The sequence below is a fragment of the Caenorhabditis remanei genome, chromosome IV (genome assembly GCF_010183535.1).
Source record: "Caenorhabditis remanei strain PX506 chromosome IV, whole genome shotgun sequence".
Taxonomy (NCBI): Eukaryota; Metazoa; Nematoda; class Chromadorea; order Rhabditida; family Rhabditidae; genus Caenorhabditis; species Caenorhabditis remanei.
Genome location: NC_071331.1, coordinates 725,594 through 746,047, shown reverse-complemented (window position 1 = coordinate 746,047; position 20,454 = coordinate 725,594). Strand labels below are relative to the sequence as shown.

Here is a 20,454-nt window from a genome sequence, read left to right as displayed (position 1 = left end):
CGTTTTGTAACATCGATAAAAACAAAATATTTCAGATTTACGTCAGTCTATCGAAACATTGTTCCAGCTCTCCAAACCGATTTCTTCTTATTTATTCTATCAGAAATCTGTCATGATTAAAAAATTAATGTTTTCAAAACTTGATTTAGTTTCTAGATTATGGGTAAAGAACATTAATTGCCTTTCACACTCCGGAGAATCAAAACACAGTATTTTTCTGTTTTTGAAGACTCCATAAACAATTTATATTAATTTAATTTGAAATTAATTGATTTTTAAGTGAACCAATATATAATAACCGGATAACCTTTAAAAATGAATTTCCTTTTCCTCAAACTCATTATAATTCATTTTGTATCATTCTTGCATCTCAATGGGCGCAAACCAATCTCATACAGAAAGCGATGATTCTGATTCTTCTGGTTCCTCTGATTCTTCGATGGAGAAAACATCATATCTTGAAGATTGTAAGATATCCTCCTTTAAATAAAATTTGTAAATTTAATTGAAATGTATAAATTAAATTAAAATGTATAAAATTAAATTTCAGATCCCAACCCTCTTGGTCATTTCAAATCAGTTCACGTCATCAAAGATGTCGACAGAATTATAGCTACGCACACTGAATCGACGCATCGCTCTAAACGGTTTCGGAAAATGAATATTGCATTTTCACACCAAATTAGTGTTCTCAATCCAGATGCATTTCTCTATGTATTTGTTGCTTGTAAAGTGAATAACTCGTTTTGGAAAGTCAGAGCAAATGTCACCGTCAAAGTACGAAATTTCAACGATCAGAGAGATTCAATAATACATTATTGTGGAGTACTTGATTTCTCCAGTTACAATTCTGCTACGCAAGCTCTTCAACGGCGTACCAGTATCAGTTTGATTGATTTCATCTATGAAGATTCTAAATTTGTGAGAAATAATGAAATGATAGTTGAAGTGGATGTTCGAGTTGTGGAAGTGGAGGGATTCTATCAGCCATTGGTCATTAATTATCGATTAGCACCGATACACTCGAAGAATTGGTTTCGTATCTTTCATCCCAACGTAATTTTCTATTGTAATAAAGCTGTAAGTTATAATGATTAGTTTATAGAAAAATTAATAATCGGAGATTTTTTCTAGATCTTAAAAGCTTTTGTCAAATCTGGAAGTCACCGTATGAATTTTAAGCAACCGTCAAGTGGATCATTCGAGGAGTTATTGGATTCAGTGTATGGTTTTCCTATTCCAATATCCAATCCTAATAGTGTTCGAAACCTACTTAAATATGCGATAGCCTCAAATATGAGTGATGTAATTCAAAGAGTGGGAACAACAATTATCCACAGATCAAAGATTAATCATTCTTGTCGGAAGATTGCGGTTAGATTTAATTTAAGACGAGTTATGGTCAGTTATTTTATGAGTCGACTATCAACAATATTGTTTTTCCCCAGCACGCTTGGCTGAACAAAAAGAAGTCGATCAAGAAAAAAGATGTGGAAGATTTGGATGTTGAGAAGATGTCAGGAGAAGTTATGAAGGCAATTGTGAAGAGAGTTCTTGAGGTTGGATGGAAAATGGAAGATGAATCTGAAGAAGAAAAACTTATGATGTCTGAACTTTTTCTTTGGGGCTCTTATAAAAAATGAACATGTGCAGAAATTACCGAACTTGTTCTATTTTTGGTAACCCGTTTCAGAACCATTTGTTCTTGTTTTCAGGGAATGAAACTAGAAAAAACACTAGCTGAGCATTGCAGACCTAGAAAGCAGCGGTTCTAAACAGGGACAGAACTAGGAGAAAACAGTTGTAAACTTAAAAAATTATAAGGGGTTAATATACAGTACTGGCCATAAAAAATGCGATACGTACAGTTTTTAGTTGAAAACTGTCAACTTTGTGACTGCATCACAGCCTCCTTGATTGTATCACCATATCGATTGTTTATGGTGTGTATAGATCACAAGTAGAGCTTCATTTTTGTAGTTGACAAGTTTTTTGTACGGTCACATTCTAAAAAGTTACAGGCAGTCAAATTAAACAACTCAAAAATCTCTACTTTTAGCACTGAAAAAGGGCAACAATTGCGAGCAATTACTTTGACGATTGATAATGTCTTTAGACGTGCTTGTACAGAAAAAATGTCAACTACAAAAATAAACTCCGTGCTGTTCAAATATTAAAGTTCAAAACAAGCTCACTGTTTCATGCAAATTGTAAAACAGTTAATCTTTATTTACTATTATTTGAGGCTGAAGAGAAATAGGTTATAAAAGACAACAAGAATTCAAAAATGTCAATAGGAAATTTGTTTCGTGAACTATGCTTATTTTTCTTTGTTTTTTGCTAGATAAGATCTCCCAAATTTCCTTATATAAGCTGAACAAAAACTCCATAGAAATCTGTCTAACCAATATGCATCTCTTCATTGGACTTTTCTTCCTTATCCTTGGTAACTAAGATTTGAAATCGCCTCAAAATCGTTTATAATTTCTAGTGGAAAATGGGTTCTCCGCTCCAATAATTGCCAAACGGGACACATTCCCTGAAAAAGCCCATCTGGTGAAGCAAACGAATCGAATACGTGCAGAAATAGCTGAGAAAAAACAAATAGCTAATATGCAAGAAGTGGTAAGTACTACATAAAGTCATGATGTTCCTAATTTATATCTTCCAGCACTGGGACACCGATCTCGAGAAGATAGCCGAAGGACTTCGATGCGACAACTACAAGAATCCAGGAGCAAACTACATGATACTCGCGTATCCCGCTTTTTTTGGAAATGCAACAGAGAAGAAGTATGTTATAGAAGCAATGGTTAACTTGGACTATCATGTCAATTCAATTCCCGGACAATCAAAAATCGGATGCTATCTTCCCGATATAGTCTGCCCTATCCCACATACCAGAACTTCTATCGTCTCGTTTTGTCTTGTCGGACCGAAGTGAGTTGAGAGGGGTGTACTGTAACTTAGAAGTTAATTTCAGAACCAGCAGAGATGATGGGGATATCAAGAAGGGAGCACCAGGATCACAGTGTCCAAATGGGAAGGCAGCTAATGGATTGTGCAAGGCATATTATGTTTGATTATGAATGAATATTTTTGTATTGGAAGTGTATTTGGAAACTTACAAACTATTGTGGAAACTGTCATTCCCATAAGTTGAACTGAACTCCCGAAATGAACAACTATTGAAATACGTTCTAAAACTAGTCTATCAAGTCAAAAGACATATAATAAAAACACAGTGAAGGCGAATCAGTCACAATCTTTAATTCTTCTTCTTTCAGGGCAATCCCTTTTTAGCTCCCTACATTTCACTCTTTTCTTTCTTCGACGTCATTGCCAATCTTGGTATAATTGAGCGGCCGGTCCTTCCTTTTTACACAAATAATTGATTTTTCGTAATGTGATCTACAATTTTCTTGATAATATTATCTAAAAATTATCTCGTTTAATTTTAATAATAATAACCCACATTTTCAGCCGAAATGCGACCCTTCTCCAATTATTGAGCAACGTCTAAAACTCGCCGGCAACGTATCGCCACTTTAAGCCCAAGAGTACTTTTATTTTGAGAGTTAAGACTCTCCCTTTTCATCCATTAACTTTAATAAACCACCTTAAAGTTACAAAAAATTTTCACGTACCGAAAATTTGCAAACTAAAAACATAGTGACCCCGGCATCAAAATATTTTTTTTCAAACGTGGAACTCATTCAAATTCATTCCTACCATACCATCTTTGTCAAAATGGACTTAAATCAGCATTGGTCACTTATTTCTCGTTCAGAGAGAAAATCGTATTTAGAATATTGTGAGTTTTAGAAAAACATAGTCAAGTCTCCGATATTAAGTCAGAGTTTATAGATCCATCTCCACTCGGCCATTTCAAAACGGTTTTCATCGTTCAAAACATTCACCCAGTTCTCGAAAATGATGACCACGCCCTCATTTCACAGTACTTTAACAAAATGAATATTGGTTTTTCTCATGCGTTAGCCATAGTTAACACACGACTTGTTCTTTCCGCCTATTGTCGAGTGAATGATCCGAATGTTGGAAAATGGAGAATCAAAGCGAATTTGAAGTTCACTATCAACGATTACAATCATAGAGATGATTCAATAATCTATGACTGTGGAGATGTTTGGTTTGATAACAACATTAATTTTATTCAACGGACAACTTTCCTTACTGCAAATGATATACTAAATCAAGATTTTGGATTTGTTAGAGGCACTCAAATGATAATCGGAACAGATATCAGGATTCTGGAGGTAGAAGGATTCCATCAACCAGTTGTTATGAATCATCGTGTGCCACCGGAAAATCCTGAGAATCGATTTGTCTTCGCCTATCCAAATGAGAACTTGTACTGCAGCAAAGAAGTGAGTGAACTATTGCACCCGTAATGAAAATTATAGGGGTTTTTCCAGATAATGGATATTCTCTGCGAATTGAATGGTGATAAGAAAGTGTCTGCAAGTGGAAGAATCCAATTCCAAATAGCATCTCGCGGACCCCTCGAAGAGTTCCTTGACTGCCTCTATGGCGCCCCAATACCGGTTCATGGTCGAGGAGGGCTTAAAGATTTTCTGAATATAGCTGATCATTTCTTGGTGAGAGCAGTTACTCAAAGAGTTGCCACTGCGGTGATCCACGACGCGGGTGTAAATGAAGTGAATTTGGAATTCTTGAAGTTAGCAGTTCAACGTAACATGAGAAGAGTCGTCGTGAGTTACTTAGATTCTATTTGAGAAAAGTCATCCGGTTTTTCAGCACCGCTGGTTGATCGGAAAGCAATCAATCAATAAAGAAGACGTTGTGGATTTGGGTGTTCATAGAATGTCAGGAGAGATTATGAAGGCGATTGTGTTGTCAACTGTACCATGCAAAGCATTCATTTGACAACTTGAAAGCACTTTAATGACTCTCTACGGTTTTGCCCACAAAACTAGAGTCATTAAATGCTTTTATTATTTCCGGTTTACTATATTTCCCATTTTACCGTGTTAAATTACGTTAAAACTGCTCATTAAGCAAACCACACTCACAATAATTATATTTGAATGCCCGCGCTAAAGCGCGGGCACCTACGAAACGAGGGGCACCCACGCAGCCGACCGACTATATAAGGCAGCGGCGCGCGCCCTCTCGAGTTCAGTCCAGTTGTTCAGTTCAGTCGTACAGTCACAGGCTGTCGTCACGGCCGCTCCCCATTCACGGTGTCCCGTATTGGTTCTGACCCAATCTGTGCCCGATCTATATTCTATTCACTTCTACTGCCCCTTCTAATAAGGTGGCAAAATCCCTTCTAATAAGGGTAGAAGGTAAGCCTGAATTGTGGCCTAAAAAGTGTGTAAAACCGCTATAATCTTCTCCCTCATGAAGGGTTTTTCGTATGATTTTTCCCCTTAAAACATCGGGTTTTAATCAATTTTCTCCCGCTAATAACGCGACATTCCAACCCGGAACAACTCTTCGGCCAAATCATTATGGACCGCTCTTTATTCATTGTTCCATATTTCCTTAATAAATTGGGATTCGTTTACACTTGTGTACTGTTATCTGCTTGCACCGCTTATCTCCACTTTACCGCTCACAAAACAGACATTCTCTCATAATTCCCCGGAAATGGGTGGGTCCTCCGACGCCCGCTAGACCCCATTGTCCACATGGTGCATACGAACCGGTTCATTTACCTCTAAAAAGGTAGATGATTGGGTTGATTGTCCCAAAAATTCGATTTTTATCGATTTTTTGTGATGACATGATACTAGAACCCAGTCGGATGAGTCAGTGTCTGTTTTTAGGTACTTTGGTGGATTTCTGGTAATCAGAAACACTGTGCGAGCTGAACCCCCCAATCTAAAAATTTCGAAGGAATTCTCTTCACAAAACTTGGTGTTGGCGTTGTCCTTCGGCGCTGGCATCGGGCGACGTGAATTTCTAGCCAAAAAGGCAAATTTTATGGTACTCGTGGACTTTCGAATGAAAAAATCACTTGTGCAACAATACTTGCTGAAAAATTGCTTGTATTCATCAATAAAGTACTCGGAACTCCTCCTGGAAACACCGCTTGTGCTGAAAAACTGGTAAAACCCCTCTCGAATGAGAGAACTATCAGTAATCTGTAAAATTCCACGTCTGGATGTCCGAATTCATGCCTAAAAATGGTAATTCTGTGACCGATGACGCAAAATACACATAATTTCAGTTGTATTCGGATTTTTACCCCGTAATTTCTGCGGAACGTGCTCAATTTCCACGAAAAATTATCTATTTTCGAATTTATAATGAGCAATAACGTTCAAACTCCCGCGGAATACGGTACGCGACTGCAGGGTGTCATTGCGGACCTCGTGGTGTTTGCGGAGAATAACAGGCAAAATGATGCAATCGCGTCGGCCTAAATTTTTTTTCCGTTTCCCGCGCTTGTTTCCAGCAAAAATACGTCACTTTTCGTTGCTTTCTCTGAAAATTTTTTTTGTTCCATAGTAGAATAATCACATTTAATTTTCAGAAATGCCGAATCACTGTCGGATCAATCACTCATCCATCGAAATGCTCGCAAACGGCCATGAGCCGAAGGACATTCGATCGAAGACCGCTCATGGTATCATGGAAAAATTCCGTGCGACCGCTACACCTCCATACGAGGAAATTAACTGAGTGAGTCTTTAATTCTTGTAAAAATTACAAAAAGTTGAGTGAAAACCACCAAAATTCCGAAAAAAACCCTCCATATTGGCCAAAAAAATTAAATTTTGAGCCAAAAACCTGGCTAAATCAGTCAAGTATGTGAAAACTTTGTCACGAGGACTGTTAAATAGAGCCAATACGTAATTTTATGAAAAAATTACAACCATTTGCACAAAAATTCGTCGAATATCGATGAAAAACAACGTAAAATCGTTATTTTCGAGGGAAATCTTCTGAATTTCTGAAAAACTAAGCGAAACCCGCTGATATGTCATCATTTTATTCTCCGGAATCTAGAATTAGGTCGCTCATGAGTTTTCTGATTTATTTTCAGTCAACCTTGGTCGATTTTTGACTATTTTCCCACGAATTTCGAAAAATTTCGAAAAATTTCGAAAATATGACGACAGCGAAAGGTCAAAGCTTATAGGGAAGCAGCAAGCTGTTTTTGAGCTGAAAACTCCTAAACATTCAAGCGTTTCAAGCATATTCTTAATAAAATCCAAGCAACTTTAATAAAATTTATTAAAAACCGCTTGAATATTCAGAAATTCCCAATAATTCGTGAGAAAAACTTAATTTCTTTACGAAATATTCTAGAAAAACAAAGTTTCTCTCATCTGCAACGAGAATGAAATAGAGCAATTCTTATTTCCAGCTCGTACAACGTCCGCTCCATACTGCGATTCAGTCTGAGGACTTCAAGGGCACAAGCCCATTGGAACCGAAGACCGCTCAATCGATCAGAGCTACGGACGGCATCAGAAGTTGTTGACAGAGGAGGACCGCTCGTGCCCCAATCGATAAGATTGACGATCGACAGCACTCACTCATAACATGCCTCAACAACACTCACTTATAATTTTTGTGCAAAAAACAATTAATTGGTTAAAGAAAAATTCCATAAAGGAAATATTCATTGTTGATTCAGTTTTTTTGGTATCTATCGCCAATCACCCTATCTCTCTCAACGCTTATATAAGCGTGGTGACTAATTCGTAAAAATTACAGAATTGTTAACTAGAGAATGGGTCGACGTTCGAATGTGAAGTCCGATGAGAAGTCAGATGACAACTCGGCCGCTACATCGGTGAAGATACTGAAACGAGCTCCAAACGGAGAACACTCAGAAGAGACTCTTCCGGTTGTTGAAGGTGATGACTCCAATAAGGAAAACAACATCGTCATTTCTCCGAAACGCCAGAAGACCGCTCTCGTCCCAGAAGTCCAACAGGAGGAAGTCATCATGATTTTATCGGACGAACCTGAACAAACTTCGATGGATCATGATCACTGGTGGCAGGATTACTGCTCAGAGGTTATGAATCTCAGAAAGGGTATGAATCAACAACAAACCAAACACAGGCTCTAAATAAGGCTCTCTTATTTCAGACGTCGCTGAGTCAAATGAGAAACTCCAGTCACTCATCGAAATGAAACAAACCGACGGAATTCCTGACTTCATTACCGAAGTTGCGGATCTGGCTGGGAAAGTCGATGAAGGAATGACCGCTCTCTCTGACCACAAAGCGATCGTGGAGACCGCCATGAATCTCAACTCCACTCTGCTCGCCAAATACGACCAATTGGCCCAGAATTTTTCAACTCTGGCCAAGGCACAGCAGAAATGGGTGGAAGAACAAGATCAGGCGAAGAAATTCAACAGTATCATCGAGTTGATTTCACCGCTCCACGAGAAAATCAATACCATCGGAACCTTTGTTTCCGGCGTCGTCGCCGCCAGTCAAAGACCGCTCACGGATGGGAAAGAGAGAGATCCCTCGCGAATTCCGCTCAAAAAAGTGAGTTAAAAACAAAACAATAAGCTTCAATAAGAGTGCATTACTTACAGAAGTACTGTGTATTCTGCGACAAGCTCACTCACACATCTGAAGAGTGCAAAACTGTCACCGGATACGATGATCGCCGTGCAATGGCAAAACAGAAAAATATCTGTGTCAAGTGCATCGGACAGTACAAAGAGGAAGGTCAAGGACACGTCAACTGCCCACAGCAGAACATCGTCTGTCCACGTTGCTCGGCGAAAGTCGAAAACAAAGCAATGTCCGCTCATAGCGAAACCTTCTGCTTCCTTAAAAAGGAGCAGAATACCGCTAAGGACAGACCAAATGCTCCTCCACGTAATGGACTCTACCAGGTAAAACATACAAAAGATAGCTTTCATGAGAACGAAATGTTCCAGAAGAGATCGTGGGATCCCAAACAATATGCATCCACCTCGGACAAACGTCACTAGGATGGATCGTTGGTTATGGCGACCGCTCCCCAGTCTCCTCTACTGTCTTTACATTGTTAAACCTTATTATCGTTGTTTTTATTGTTAAAGTTGTGGCTGAAAAGCCCGGTAAACTCCGTTCATAACTAGTTTTCAGTGTTTTCGTTCTCCACACCTCCGAGTCAAAACTCTGTTCATATCTACAGTTCAGAAAGTCTTCGCAGATAGTCGAAGTTGGACAAACAAGTACCTGAGCGGTTAATACATCACATACTTCGGCAATAGCCAGCTAAAAAACTTATGCATTCATATGGTATAGGTAGACCCTCTTTCGAGGACACTACTTATGCAACAATACTAGTAGAACTTCAAAGAAAGCACTACCTGTATTCCAACACTTCAAATATCAAGTAGAACCTCAGTCGAGGACACTGCTGATATAAACCAAACAAAAACCTATACTAGTAGGCGTCATGTACGACCGCTAGTTACTTAAGCACAATTTATACAAAGTGCACACTAAAGAATATCGGTAAATACAGCACTAAAACTTCTGATGGGCAAGAATCCAGATACGTCCGCTACATATACGCGAAGCACGTCCGAGATCACTCCACAGAAGATTTCTGTAGGCAAATTAAGCGCCACAACTGACTATATGAACTCATTGGTGAAAACATCACTAATTTCTGATGGACAAGAAATCCAGATACGTTCGCTACATAGACGCGAAGCACGTCCGAGATTACTCCACAGAAGTTTTCTGTTGACAAATGACGCTTCACAGCTAACTAAAGGAAACTTGACTAGGCAAATTCTAGCCAAAGTCCGCTTATCTAGCATCATACACATGACGCGTCGTCCACTCAACTGAATATGCAAAGCTCAGTCAGCTTGTCTAGACATACTCTAGTCAAAGTCTGCCCGCTAAGCTTCACTTCGCGACAAATCGTCAGCACATCTACATTTGCTTCTAGATCCATCTGGATTCGGAGTATTGTACCCGGAACTAACGGGAAGAATCTTTCAACACGGTGAATTGTGGCAACCATAATTGTTGATGACAATTATAGGCTCAAATGAGGCGCCACCTCACTAGACCCGAACGGAAGACTGCTTATTCCCTATACCACGAGTTTATGACGGACAGTTAAAATGACTCTAAAGTGGCAGCTAGAGATAAAGCACCGCTGAAAGTTAACTCGTGCTAGAAAGGCCTTCTAGTACATAGTGGACCCTAAGCAGTCAGAAGTCGGAATCGATACTTCAACGTCATTTTTCCAGTTGGCTACTTGAATCTTGACATACAACAAAAAGCTATTGATCTGTACATAGAGACAATCATGAGCGTCAATATCGGTTCACAGTGTAATATCGATTTTTCTCTAAGTGAAATGAATTATATTCCTTAGAAATATTTCGTCACGTGGAAAGTTTCATTGCCATCAACTACAAACGTGAAATCCACGACTAGAGAGGTCTCATATAAGAGAAATCAACCTCAAAAAGGGCAATAAGGCAACAAAACCACGTGAAGTCGAAAGACGACTAAAAATGTAGATGAACTGTGATAAATCACGGAGTCACATCATTCCGCCAGCATTACAGGCAAACACCAGCCAGCATTACAGGCAAAAATTCCGCCAGCATTACAGGCAAAAATTCCGCCAGCATTACAGGCACACATTCTGCCAGCATTACAGGCATCCACATTCAAAAACTAGAGACTCGCGAGCTCATAGTTATGCATAAGTCTAAAAGCCGGTTCAAAAGAAACCGTAATGTGATTTGCTAACAAGCTCAACGTACTCGAAACCTAACGACGACGTTCTGCGAAGGATTGCTAGCCTCCTTCAAAGAAAAACAAACGTTAATTTACAGCAGTTAGCTGTTCCTGTCGTTCCCAACGCCAAAGTATGTTGCCTAACCAGCAAAATCGCTCTCGTTCCATGTCTCCAGAAGACCATACGTCAAGAAACTCCTCTCGTGGAGACCTCTTGACTCGCATGAGACACAACTCTCCACCTCTGCAAGCAACCTCGTTGCTTCAGAGAATCGTGGGTCCGCTCAAGACCTCGATCACGAAGAAATGCAAGACCGCTGGCGAACTTATTGAAAGTTCAGATCATGCGATTGCACTCTTTGAAGATCCGCACGCGGAACATATCACAACTCACCAACAAGAACTGGTGGATGCAGAGGAGATCTTACAAGACCTTCACAAAACCTCAGCTGCCCTCCAGAACTTGGGTGAATACATCATAACCAAATTCTCGGATCCGGAGATGCAAGCATCCCCGGAGAAAGAGGAATACATGTCGGATGTCAAGAACCATCTTGCCCAGGCACATATGGATGAAATCATCTTATTGATTAACCACAACGCCAACAAGTTGAAAATTATCTTGGCAACCAACACTCCATCAATCGAAAACATCTCACTGAATCCTGAAAATTCGACAATGTCGGATGACTGTGATCACGGAGACAAACATCAGTCTCCCAATGAGAACTCAGCTCATAGCGAAGATGCCGTACCGACTGATCATCGGGAAAGCAACTCTTCTCAGAGCTCGACTTATCACGAAACGTCATCTGACCTTCGAAACCAACTGCCAGAGCCCACCTCGATCAACGAGTCGATGCTCAAGCAAGCAGAAACTGGAAACCGTCGACTTCAGGAGGAAGTCCAACGATTGAAACTCAACAACGAAAAGAAACTCCTAGCCCAAATGGCCACGGAGAAACAACGGTTGGAGTTGGAAAAAGAAAGACTCCTCCGTCAGGAGACCCAAATGGATCTTGCCACAGCCCGCTCCGAAAATCACAGTAAAATACTGACGAACATAGAGCATACCGCTAGGCACAGTGATCCTACTGCTATATCGGTCCAAACGGATTCGAACCAAAATATCGCCAAAGATGCGATTGTTCAGTCTTCTGCGACACCAATAGCACCAACTCCAACGAGCCAACCAAACCCATCCTACATTAAGGATAATAATACAACGCAGGCAAATCCAACTAGCCAAGAGATGCTGCTCATCAATGTCATGAACAAACTCAGCAGTATTGAAATCACCCAAAATAAGACCAACACTGCTATCTTCGCAGAAATGGCAAAAGGTCAGGCGAAACTGGAAACCCTGGTTGATAAAAGACTAGAGCAAAGACTTCGAGATCTAATCAAGGCCGAAGATGCCTCAGTAACTCATGATGGAGACGCTGAAGATGAAGAGCATTTCATTGAAGAGTACGAGAAACAAGGATGTACGGCAGATGAGCCAAGCGGAACGTCTAGATCCAATACGGACAAAAGACACCGCAATTGCTCCAGATCCCGCTCTCCGTCTCACTCTCACTCTCGTCATAGAAGCCGCTCCAGTCATCATACAGACATCAGTCTTGATACTCTAATACAACATATCAAAGCCTTTGACGGCACCGGCAAACTCGACATTTTCGAGAAAACCTTTGCCAACTCAGTCATGAAACACCCGAGGTTGAATGACGACGTGAGATATGCTATTCTCACCACATTAGTGAAAGGAGAAGCTACTCCCTGCATAGATCAGTCCACTGACTCAAAGTCAGCCATCGAGACCACTCTGAAAAATCTCAGAGAAGTCTATGGGAAATGCAATGACAAATACAATCTCCTGACTAAACTCAAACAGTTGCCATTCCATCAATCTAATACTAGACAGATGAGATTGGACGTAGTAACCCATTCAGTGGTATTCAGACAACTTAGAGAAAAGAACATGTCAGAAGACGATGAGTCCGCGATTCATATCATCGTGGGAAAACTCCAACCAGCTATACGTGCAAAGTTGGCAAGCTTTTTGAGCAAGATGGGACCAAGAGTCACCCAAACTCAAGTGCTCCAACGCATTGTTCAGTGTATTGACAATATTGAAATGGAAAACACCATCATGAGTCAAGTTACACCAATAGCTGAAAACGAAGTTCCCACCAGTTTCGCGTCCATCCACTATGCCAGAGCTTCCTCTTATCCCCAAAACACCAACGGTCAACCAATTGAACGTTCTGATGAGCAACCGCAATCGGACAGACCGCTAGCCTATAATCCCAACGCCTACAGAAATTCATTCTATGATACTGCTACAAAGGCCCAACTGGACGGAATTTACGCTCCAGGGGAAAAAGGCGTGAACTTGTATTTGCTCGCTCGATCCTTCCCATTTGAAAATGAGGAAGCCAATAAATGCGGAACATGCGATGGTATGCATAATCCGATCAGATGCAAATTGTCAAGCACCGCCTTCAGACAGGCAGCGGCAAAGCGAGGTCTATGTCCAATCTGCAACTTCAAGCACGATATTACCACGTGCAAAACGCGCAGATGCTGCGGTTACTGCGGTGGACTACATCACATGGGCGGATGCCCAAAGAAAGAGTATTACAGAGATACCAAAAACTATCCAAGAGAAGCTGAACCAATCGTCCAGTTTTTTCTGGCTGCTGGAACTGACAGCCCACAATAGAGGCATTCCGGCAGACACGGGGTCAAAAGTACCGAATCCCGTGTCACAAGCTGACTTGCCAACAGCGCTCTGTAATACATCTTATTCTAAAGTGTCCGCTATCTCACCGCTCCAAACCGCTCCAGTTGTTGACCAACTAACTATCAATTGTCCTCAGACAGTCGTTACAAACACGTTCGAGGAATACGGAATATACCGCGTTGTACAATTTGTGTCTCGTACAAGTCCACTCCATCATATTACTACAGCAGTAGCTGAGAATATACATCACCGCTTGACATCCATGTGCCTTGAGACTCTTGACAACCAAAATATATTAGCACTGGTTGATTTAGGAAGCTCACTACCACAAGTTCTTCAGTCAAAAACACAACAGTTGAGACTTATAGTACTATCAAAGACACAATTGTCACTGCCAAGTCCCGATTCCCGAGCTATCAACGACTCACATATCGTTCTTATCAGTGATTCAAGAGTTTCACTAAAGTTCACGATTGCTGGAAACCTCCCCGCTCAGAAAAAATTAGTGAGAATCGTCACTATAATTCTTAGCGCATTCAGCAAAACGTTGAATAGAAAACAATGGGAAAAACCTTTGATGAAACAGTTTACCGCTTCTAAAGATCCTGTACATCAGGCAAAAGTCGCATGGTATCTCATCATCGGAAAACATTATCCGGACACCGAGTTTATCGGCCCGAAACTCCCATTCTCATGGAGCTTCTACAAGAACTCCAGTGATCTGTATCGTGTGGACAACCCAGTTCTTTCACAGGAAGCACATGGGACAATCCTGTTACACGACGATCACCATTTAGCTTTTATGATCGTCCTTGAGACACACGAAATCAACGGAAACTTGCCTGAGAACTATACTCGAGCAGTACTCCGGACCAAATATTGGACAGCGCAAGATGAAGCGTTAGCAAAAAGTATAATTAAGAGACGTGTAGCATGCAATATTGCAAAAAGCTATCCGTTCGCTTACCCTATTACCGCTACTTTGCCAAAGTGCAAAACAACGCCATCTAAACAGTTTTCCGAAGTCGATCTCGACTATTATGGTCCCGTTGTGTATCAAAACTATGTCGACAAAAGCTTCGAAACAGCAGATGTACTCATTTACACTTGCTCAGCTTCGCGTGGAGCGCTCCTAAGGCTTGTACCAGACGCTATTTCATCTGAAACTTACTCAGATAATGTCGGTACGTTGAAGCTGGACGCTGCTATAATAAACAAGTGTACAGAGTACTTTGAGTTCAGCCAAACGTTGATATGGGTCTCAGCATCAGAATCTATCACGTGTAGATACACCACTCACTTAGCCCCATGGCAGGAAAGTATCTATGAACGAATAGTTCAGATTGTCAAAAGACAAGTGCTGAATAGACATATATGGCCATTAGGAGTCACCATTAAAGTGAACAAATCCAAACGAGACGGAGAAATCCGCTCGGCCATTGTCAAGTGTCAGGGAAAATTAATCGAAAGACCAGTATGCCACCTTATTCCGCTTGAATTAAAATCTCTGAACCACCAATGTCAAGAGGATAAGAGAGAGGGTACAGAGTCTTACGATGTCGAGGTTCCAGCGGAACAAGAGCCTGCTTCTGCAGAAAACACTCTATCAAAGACCGCTCTCCCAACCACCTTGATTACACTTGACAAGAAATACGCACCAAAGCTATTTCGAAAAAATGTCTTACCCAATATTGCTGAAACATCTGCACATCCAGCAGATAAAGGAACTGCTGAAGATGAGTCAGAAGATTACAAGCAGATTGTAATAACACCTGGGGAATCCACCGATCTAGAGAGCATGACTCTCCTGGAGGATTCTTATAGTACTGAGGGTGGAGTCTACCAAGACCCACAGAACACTCTGCCTAATATAGTCAGAGATTATGATGCTGAAAATTCGCCGGCGGGCCGCTCCCAGGATTATAACCCTACACGGACCAAAGCAACTCACATCAATTATGTTCACACAGCCGACATCAAAATCCTGTCGCGCCCCTCCCCCCCGGAGTGTTGTCAACTGTACCATGCAAAGCATTCATTTGACAACTTGAAAGCACTTTAATGACTCTCTACGGTTTTGCCCACAAATCTAGAGTCATTAAATGCTTTTATTATTTCCGGTTTACTATATTTCCCATTTTACCGTGTTAAATTACGTTAAAACTGCTCATTAAGCAAACCACACTCACAATAATTATATTTGAATGCCCGCGCTAAAGCGCGGGCACCTACGAAACGAGGGGCACCCACGCAGCCGACCGACTATATAAGGCAGCGGCGCGCGCCCTCTCGAGTTCAGTCCAGTTGTTCAGTTCAGTCGTACAGTCACAGGCTGTCGTCACGGCCGCTCCCCATTCACGGTGTCCCGTAATGGTTCTGACCCAATCTGTGCCCGATCTATATTCTATTCACTTCTACTGCCCCTTCTAATAAGGTGGCAAAATCCCTTCTAATAAGGGTAGAAGGTAAGCCTGAATTGTGGCCTAAAAAGTGTGTAAAACCGCTATAATCTTCTCCCTCATGAAGGGTTTTTCGTATGATTTTTCCCCTTAAAACATCGGGTTTTAATCAATTTTCTCCCGCTAATAACGCGACATTCCAACCCGGAACAACTCTTCGGCCAAATCATTATGGACCGCTCTTTATTCATTGTTCCATATTTCCTTAATAAATTGGGATTCGTTTACACTTGTGTACTGTTATCTGCTTGCACCGCTTATCTCCACTTTACCGCTCACAAAACAGACATTCTCTCATAATTCCCCGGAAATGGGTGGGTCCTCCGACGCCCGCTAGACCCCATTGTCCACAGATTGTAAAGAAAGTTCTGGAGCTCGGATGGGAGAAATAGTTAGCCTGACCGTTCTAAATACGTGAACTTGTTTGTTTCGTGTAAATCATATAATAAAACTTTTGAAAATCTTTTCCTATCCGTTACGATGGGCTGTAACCAATCAACACCCTTTTTATTTCAATTTCCATAAACAAGCAAGTATGAAAAACCACTAGATCACTTCATGACAATGTGAAACACAGATCTACAATGATTTTTGATATCATTATCCTGTTGTCCAATTCTATCATTGACGTTACTGTTACCTTCCTTATCGCACCTGAAAATATCGTAAATGAGAGAAAAGGGGGTTGAAAAAGACCTATGCTTTCTTGTTGCAAGTAATTTAAAGCAAAAACTTGGTCTCTTCATTCAATATTTCATTCATAAAACAGGGTATCAGAAATGAATTAGGAATATTCATACAGACTTCTTCCGCTTTTTTCACTTCACCATTCCCAACCAATCTGTCTTGCCTTTCTGACTCCTCTGAAGTTTCCACTTGCTCCTCTACACAATCCACTCGACGCCTTTCCATTCGGACAGTTAGATCCGGGTTCTCCTTTTGTGAAGTCATTCTTCGAAATATTACTTCTGAAAATTTATTGTTTACAGGTAGGTGTTCAATTAGACTATCACGAACTGGGGACCAATCAAACATGCACCAACAGAACAATCCAAATTGAGCTTCGCGCATCCAATTCGTGTTTGTTGTGGACCAAAAAGACCCGCATAAGGAGCAGCATTGATTTCGGCTTGCCATTTTTTCGACAGTACAGAAACGACCATGAAAGGACCAGTAGGTGGCGAATTGCAATTCATTGTCTGGGCTTGTCTCTCGAGATCCATATCATAACTCTGAAATTGATATTTTTGATTGCCAGGAACACATTTAACTGCTCACCAGTTCGTGCATGTTCGAGATATTCTTTTTAGTTGCCACTTGCGAACGCATGTTGTTAACTTGAGCCACTAATTGGTTTCTTTCGGTATCAGTGGTACGTTTGACCACAATTGCCGCAGGATACACCAATTGAGCTAAATTAATTCTTCGTTTTTTTTCTTCCTTGATTCGTGAGTCTTCTACCAACCTAATAGTAGCAGAAGAGGGATTCCAATAGGGATCGGTAGCTTCATTGTCCAACAGGCACTGAGAGTTTTCAGACTGCGTTAATCTTTTGATTAAACTCTTTTTGATTCAGTAACCGCCAGCTTATACATATAAGCAATTTAACCTCTTGAAAAAATGAATACAATGGTAATGAGGGCAAGGTCGTTATCTCTCTTTTCAGCGTGTAATTAAAATGCCTATTGTTGTCAGTAATTAGCAGTTCACGCCTATCACAACTGCGCCCCATTGCAAACGGGAGAGAGTATCGGCGAGAGACGCAGAGTTTTTTCTCGCGCCGACACAGATTTTCACAGTTTTTGACCTATTCTCGCATTTGTTTATAGTATTTTTTTAATTGTTATGAAAAAATGCGAGAATAGATCGAAAACTGCATACTTGCAACGGGCCGGGCCGGGCCGTGACGAGAATTTCCACGGCCCGGCCCGAAGGCCCGGCTGAAAAATTTGAACTGAAAGTTTGAACGAAGATTTTAATTTTTTTGATTTTTTTCCCAAAAATGTCGAATTTTTGACTATACTTCAGAATTCAATTAAACGATAGTTGTGCATCAAAAAATTGAAATTTTTAATGTAAAATTTCAAAAAAATTCAAAAAATTTGGTGAAAAATAGGTACCTTTTTTTGAAGCCGGGCCGTAAATTTGCAAGTATGGAAAACTGTGAAATTTTGTGTTGGCGCGAGAAAAAAACTCTGCGTCTCTCGTCGATACTCTCTCGTTTGCGATGGGGGCGCAGTTGTAAGAGGAGTGGTCTTCTAATATGATATTTTCTTATCATAATTTATGCGTTTCGACAGGTTCATTTTCATACTTCAAGATTTTTTAATTCGGTGTACAACACGCTGAAAGAACGAGAAAGGTCTAGAAATTTCATTTAAATAAGAGAAAAGTGTAGAAAAAGACCTATAATTCACAGTTTTCCGTTTCGTCAGGTTATGAATACCTTCTACTGATCTGTAACCCTTAGTGCCGTAGTGATAGTATAAGATTGTTCAACTGAATTCTCACATGTGAAAAAAAAAACTTCAAAAACTTTGTTCAACACAAAAACTCATAGAAAAATCAAAACGAGCTTTTTTTCTTATCCGCCTCGAAAACTTTCTTAACAATCGCTTTCATCATTTCTCCTGAAATCTTCTCAACTTCTAACATTTCCAGATCTGCCTTCTCGAAGAGACCTGGCTTCTCGAAAAGAAGACTCCGACTATTTATCCATGCATGCTGAAATCAAAATTTTTCAGTCAGTTTTCGACTTACCAGCCTCACCATGACACGTCTCAAATTGTATTCCACTGCAATCGGCCCCAAGTACTCAATCAAATTTGATTGATAAATTACGAAAGGTTCCAGACGTTTAATAACATTCCGCATTCCAAAACTCTCAGAATCTTTCAGAACATCAACTAAGTCTTTTACGTTCAATACCGGAACCGGAGAACCATGAACAATATCCAGGAATTGCTCGAATGACCCAGTGTACACTTTTTTATATACGAAAGAAGTTTTGGGTGTCCCTTTCGTGTGAGCAGAAATGATCTGGAAGTTAATCAAAAAGCTACAGTTTTGTAAATCATAAAATTGGCTTCATTTTGACATAAAAATCATTTGAAAATATTGAAAATGGGCGCTTGCATACTAGTAAGAATGGTGGCATTAAACTTTGAAGATCATGAATTCAGCTATGTTTTGAACCAAAAACCACTTGGAAATGTTGAAAATTGGCGGAGTTATAATGGAAAAAATGGTGCAGTGGAGCGCAGTTACATTTTCATAAATTTAAAACTGACGAGTTTTTTAACCCGTGTGATTCTCTATCTTTTGGTATAAATGACATCTAAAAATTCTGAAAAACTAAAACCAAAAATGTTTTTTAAACTAAAACGTCTATAGCTCCGCCCATTTTTAGAATTCTTATACAATTTTTGTTTCAAAATGTAGCTATTTTCCCGGACTACATTTCTGAAAATGGGCGCAGTTATAATCAATACTTTATAAGATGTTTTCCTACCTCCTTGCTACAGTAAACCGTATCATTCAAATGTTGGAATGCTACCCAGTTTTTCATCATAGAGCGGTAATTGAAAACCATTGGTTGATAAAATCTGGAGACTTCTTGAACTCGAAAATCTGTTGCTATCCAGATTTTATCATCTTTCACAAATCCTCTTTCGAGAAGCCTTTCGAAAGTCACATGAGTATTCATTGTGACTGGCGCTGTGCCGAATTCACTTTTGAAGAGTGCATCCTCCCTTTCCAGTGTGACTGATCGGCTGTCATCGACCCAATTGTGCAGAGTGAACCTTAATTTTCCTTTGATGTCCCATTCATCGGAATTCGGGTCGTTCGATTTGCAGAAAGCGATGATTTTCAATGTTTGGGCATTAGGAGTGAGCAAAATGCCATGTGCAAACGAAATATTGGTTTTTTGAAGCCATCGACTTTGGTGTCTTGGAATTTGGAATCGATTTTCAATTTTCTCTCGGATATTATGTATTATCATTGAAGATTTAAATTGACCGAGTGGGTGAGGATCTGAAATTGTGATTCTAGAATCTAGGGTGGCATATTAGGTTGGCACAGTTTTTACAACTGCGCTCCGCTGAAATCACTTTGAGAAATGTCTCTTTTTCTCTGAGTCTCTCAATTTCGCACACATTTTTCTTTGGTTTCGGTAAAACGCGGTTGTAAGAAGCGTGATGTGCATATCAGAACTTACATTTTTCTAAATACGAAGTTCTCGACGGTTTTTTGAATTCTTGAGACATTTTTGTTGAGAAATGATTGAGAATTGGTGGGGGAATGCTAACAGTGCAAAAAAAAATGACCTGGGTCATCAAGTTTAGTGTTTGAAACAGAATATTATTTAAGAAAATGGCTTTTTCATGTTTCAAAACGTCTCTGACTGAAAATTCTTGAAGAGTGAGGCTCTAGGATCTCGGCTGTTGTAATTTCGTTAATTCGATCGCCAAACTGAAATAGAGAATTAGAAACTGCAAAAGATATTTTTGCACTCAGCCAATCGATT

The 20,454-nt window shown here is 40.2% G+C and overlaps 5 protein-coding genes across 5 annotated transcripts; 3 read left to right on the top strand and 2 right to left on the bottom strand.

Annotated features, from left to right (window-relative positions):
* Positions 1 to 373: 373 nt before the first annotated feature.
* GCK72_012118 (uncharacterized protein) lies at positions 374 to 1,643 on the top strand (the record flags this gene model as incomplete). Its single annotated transcript, XM_053728856.1, has 4 exons — positions 374 to 467; positions 551 to 1,080; positions 1,135 to 1,401; positions 1,449 to 1,643. 4 exons carry the CDS (start codon positions 374 to 376, stop codon positions 1,641 to 1,643), a joined length of 1,086 nt encoding a protein of 361 aa, XP_053583628.1.
* A 766-nt stretch (positions 1,644 to 2,409) lies between these two features.
* On the top strand, positions 2,410 to 3,083 carry GCK72_012117 (uncharacterized protein; the record flags this gene model as incomplete). Its single annotated transcript, XM_003105320.2, has 4 exons — positions 2,410 to 2,446; positions 2,492 to 2,625; positions 2,672 to 2,940; positions 2,984 to 3,083. 4 exons carry the CDS (start codon positions 2,410 to 2,412, stop codon positions 3,081 to 3,083), a joined length of 540 nt encoding a protein of 179 aa, XP_003105368.2.
* Positions 3,084 to 3,750: 667 nt separating this feature from the next.
* Positions 3,751 to 4,908, top strand: GCK72_012116 (uncharacterized protein; the record flags this gene model as incomplete). The annotated part of the gene is made up of 4 exons (XM_003105337.2): positions 3,751 to 3,814; positions 3,868 to 4,388; positions 4,437 to 4,733; positions 4,780 to 4,908. 4 exons carry the CDS (start codon positions 3,751 to 3,753, stop codon positions 4,906 to 4,908), a joined length of 1,011 nt encoding a protein of 336 aa, XP_003105385.2.
* An 11,841-nt stretch (positions 4,909 to 16,749) lies between these two features.
* On the bottom strand, positions 16,750 to 17,437 carry GCK72_012115 (uncharacterized protein; the record flags this gene model as incomplete). Its single annotated transcript, XM_053728855.1, has 4 exons — positions 16,750 to 16,894; positions 16,944 to 17,158; positions 17,205 to 17,338; positions 17,392 to 17,437. 4 exons carry the CDS (start codon positions 17,435 to 17,437, stop codon positions 16,750 to 16,752), a joined length of 540 nt encoding a protein of 179 aa, XP_053583627.1.
* Positions 17,438 to 18,491: 1,054 nt separating this feature from the next.
* Positions 18,492 to 20,194, bottom strand: GCK72_012114 (uncharacterized protein; the record flags this gene model as incomplete). Its single annotated transcript, XM_003105329.2, has 4 exons — positions 18,492 to 18,650; positions 18,696 to 18,965; positions 19,438 to 19,961; positions 20,146 to 20,194. 4 exons carry the CDS (start codon positions 20,192 to 20,194, stop codon positions 18,492 to 18,494), a joined length of 1,002 nt encoding a protein of 333 aa, XP_003105377.2.
* Between the last annotated feature and the right edge of the window lie 260 nt (positions 20,195 to 20,454).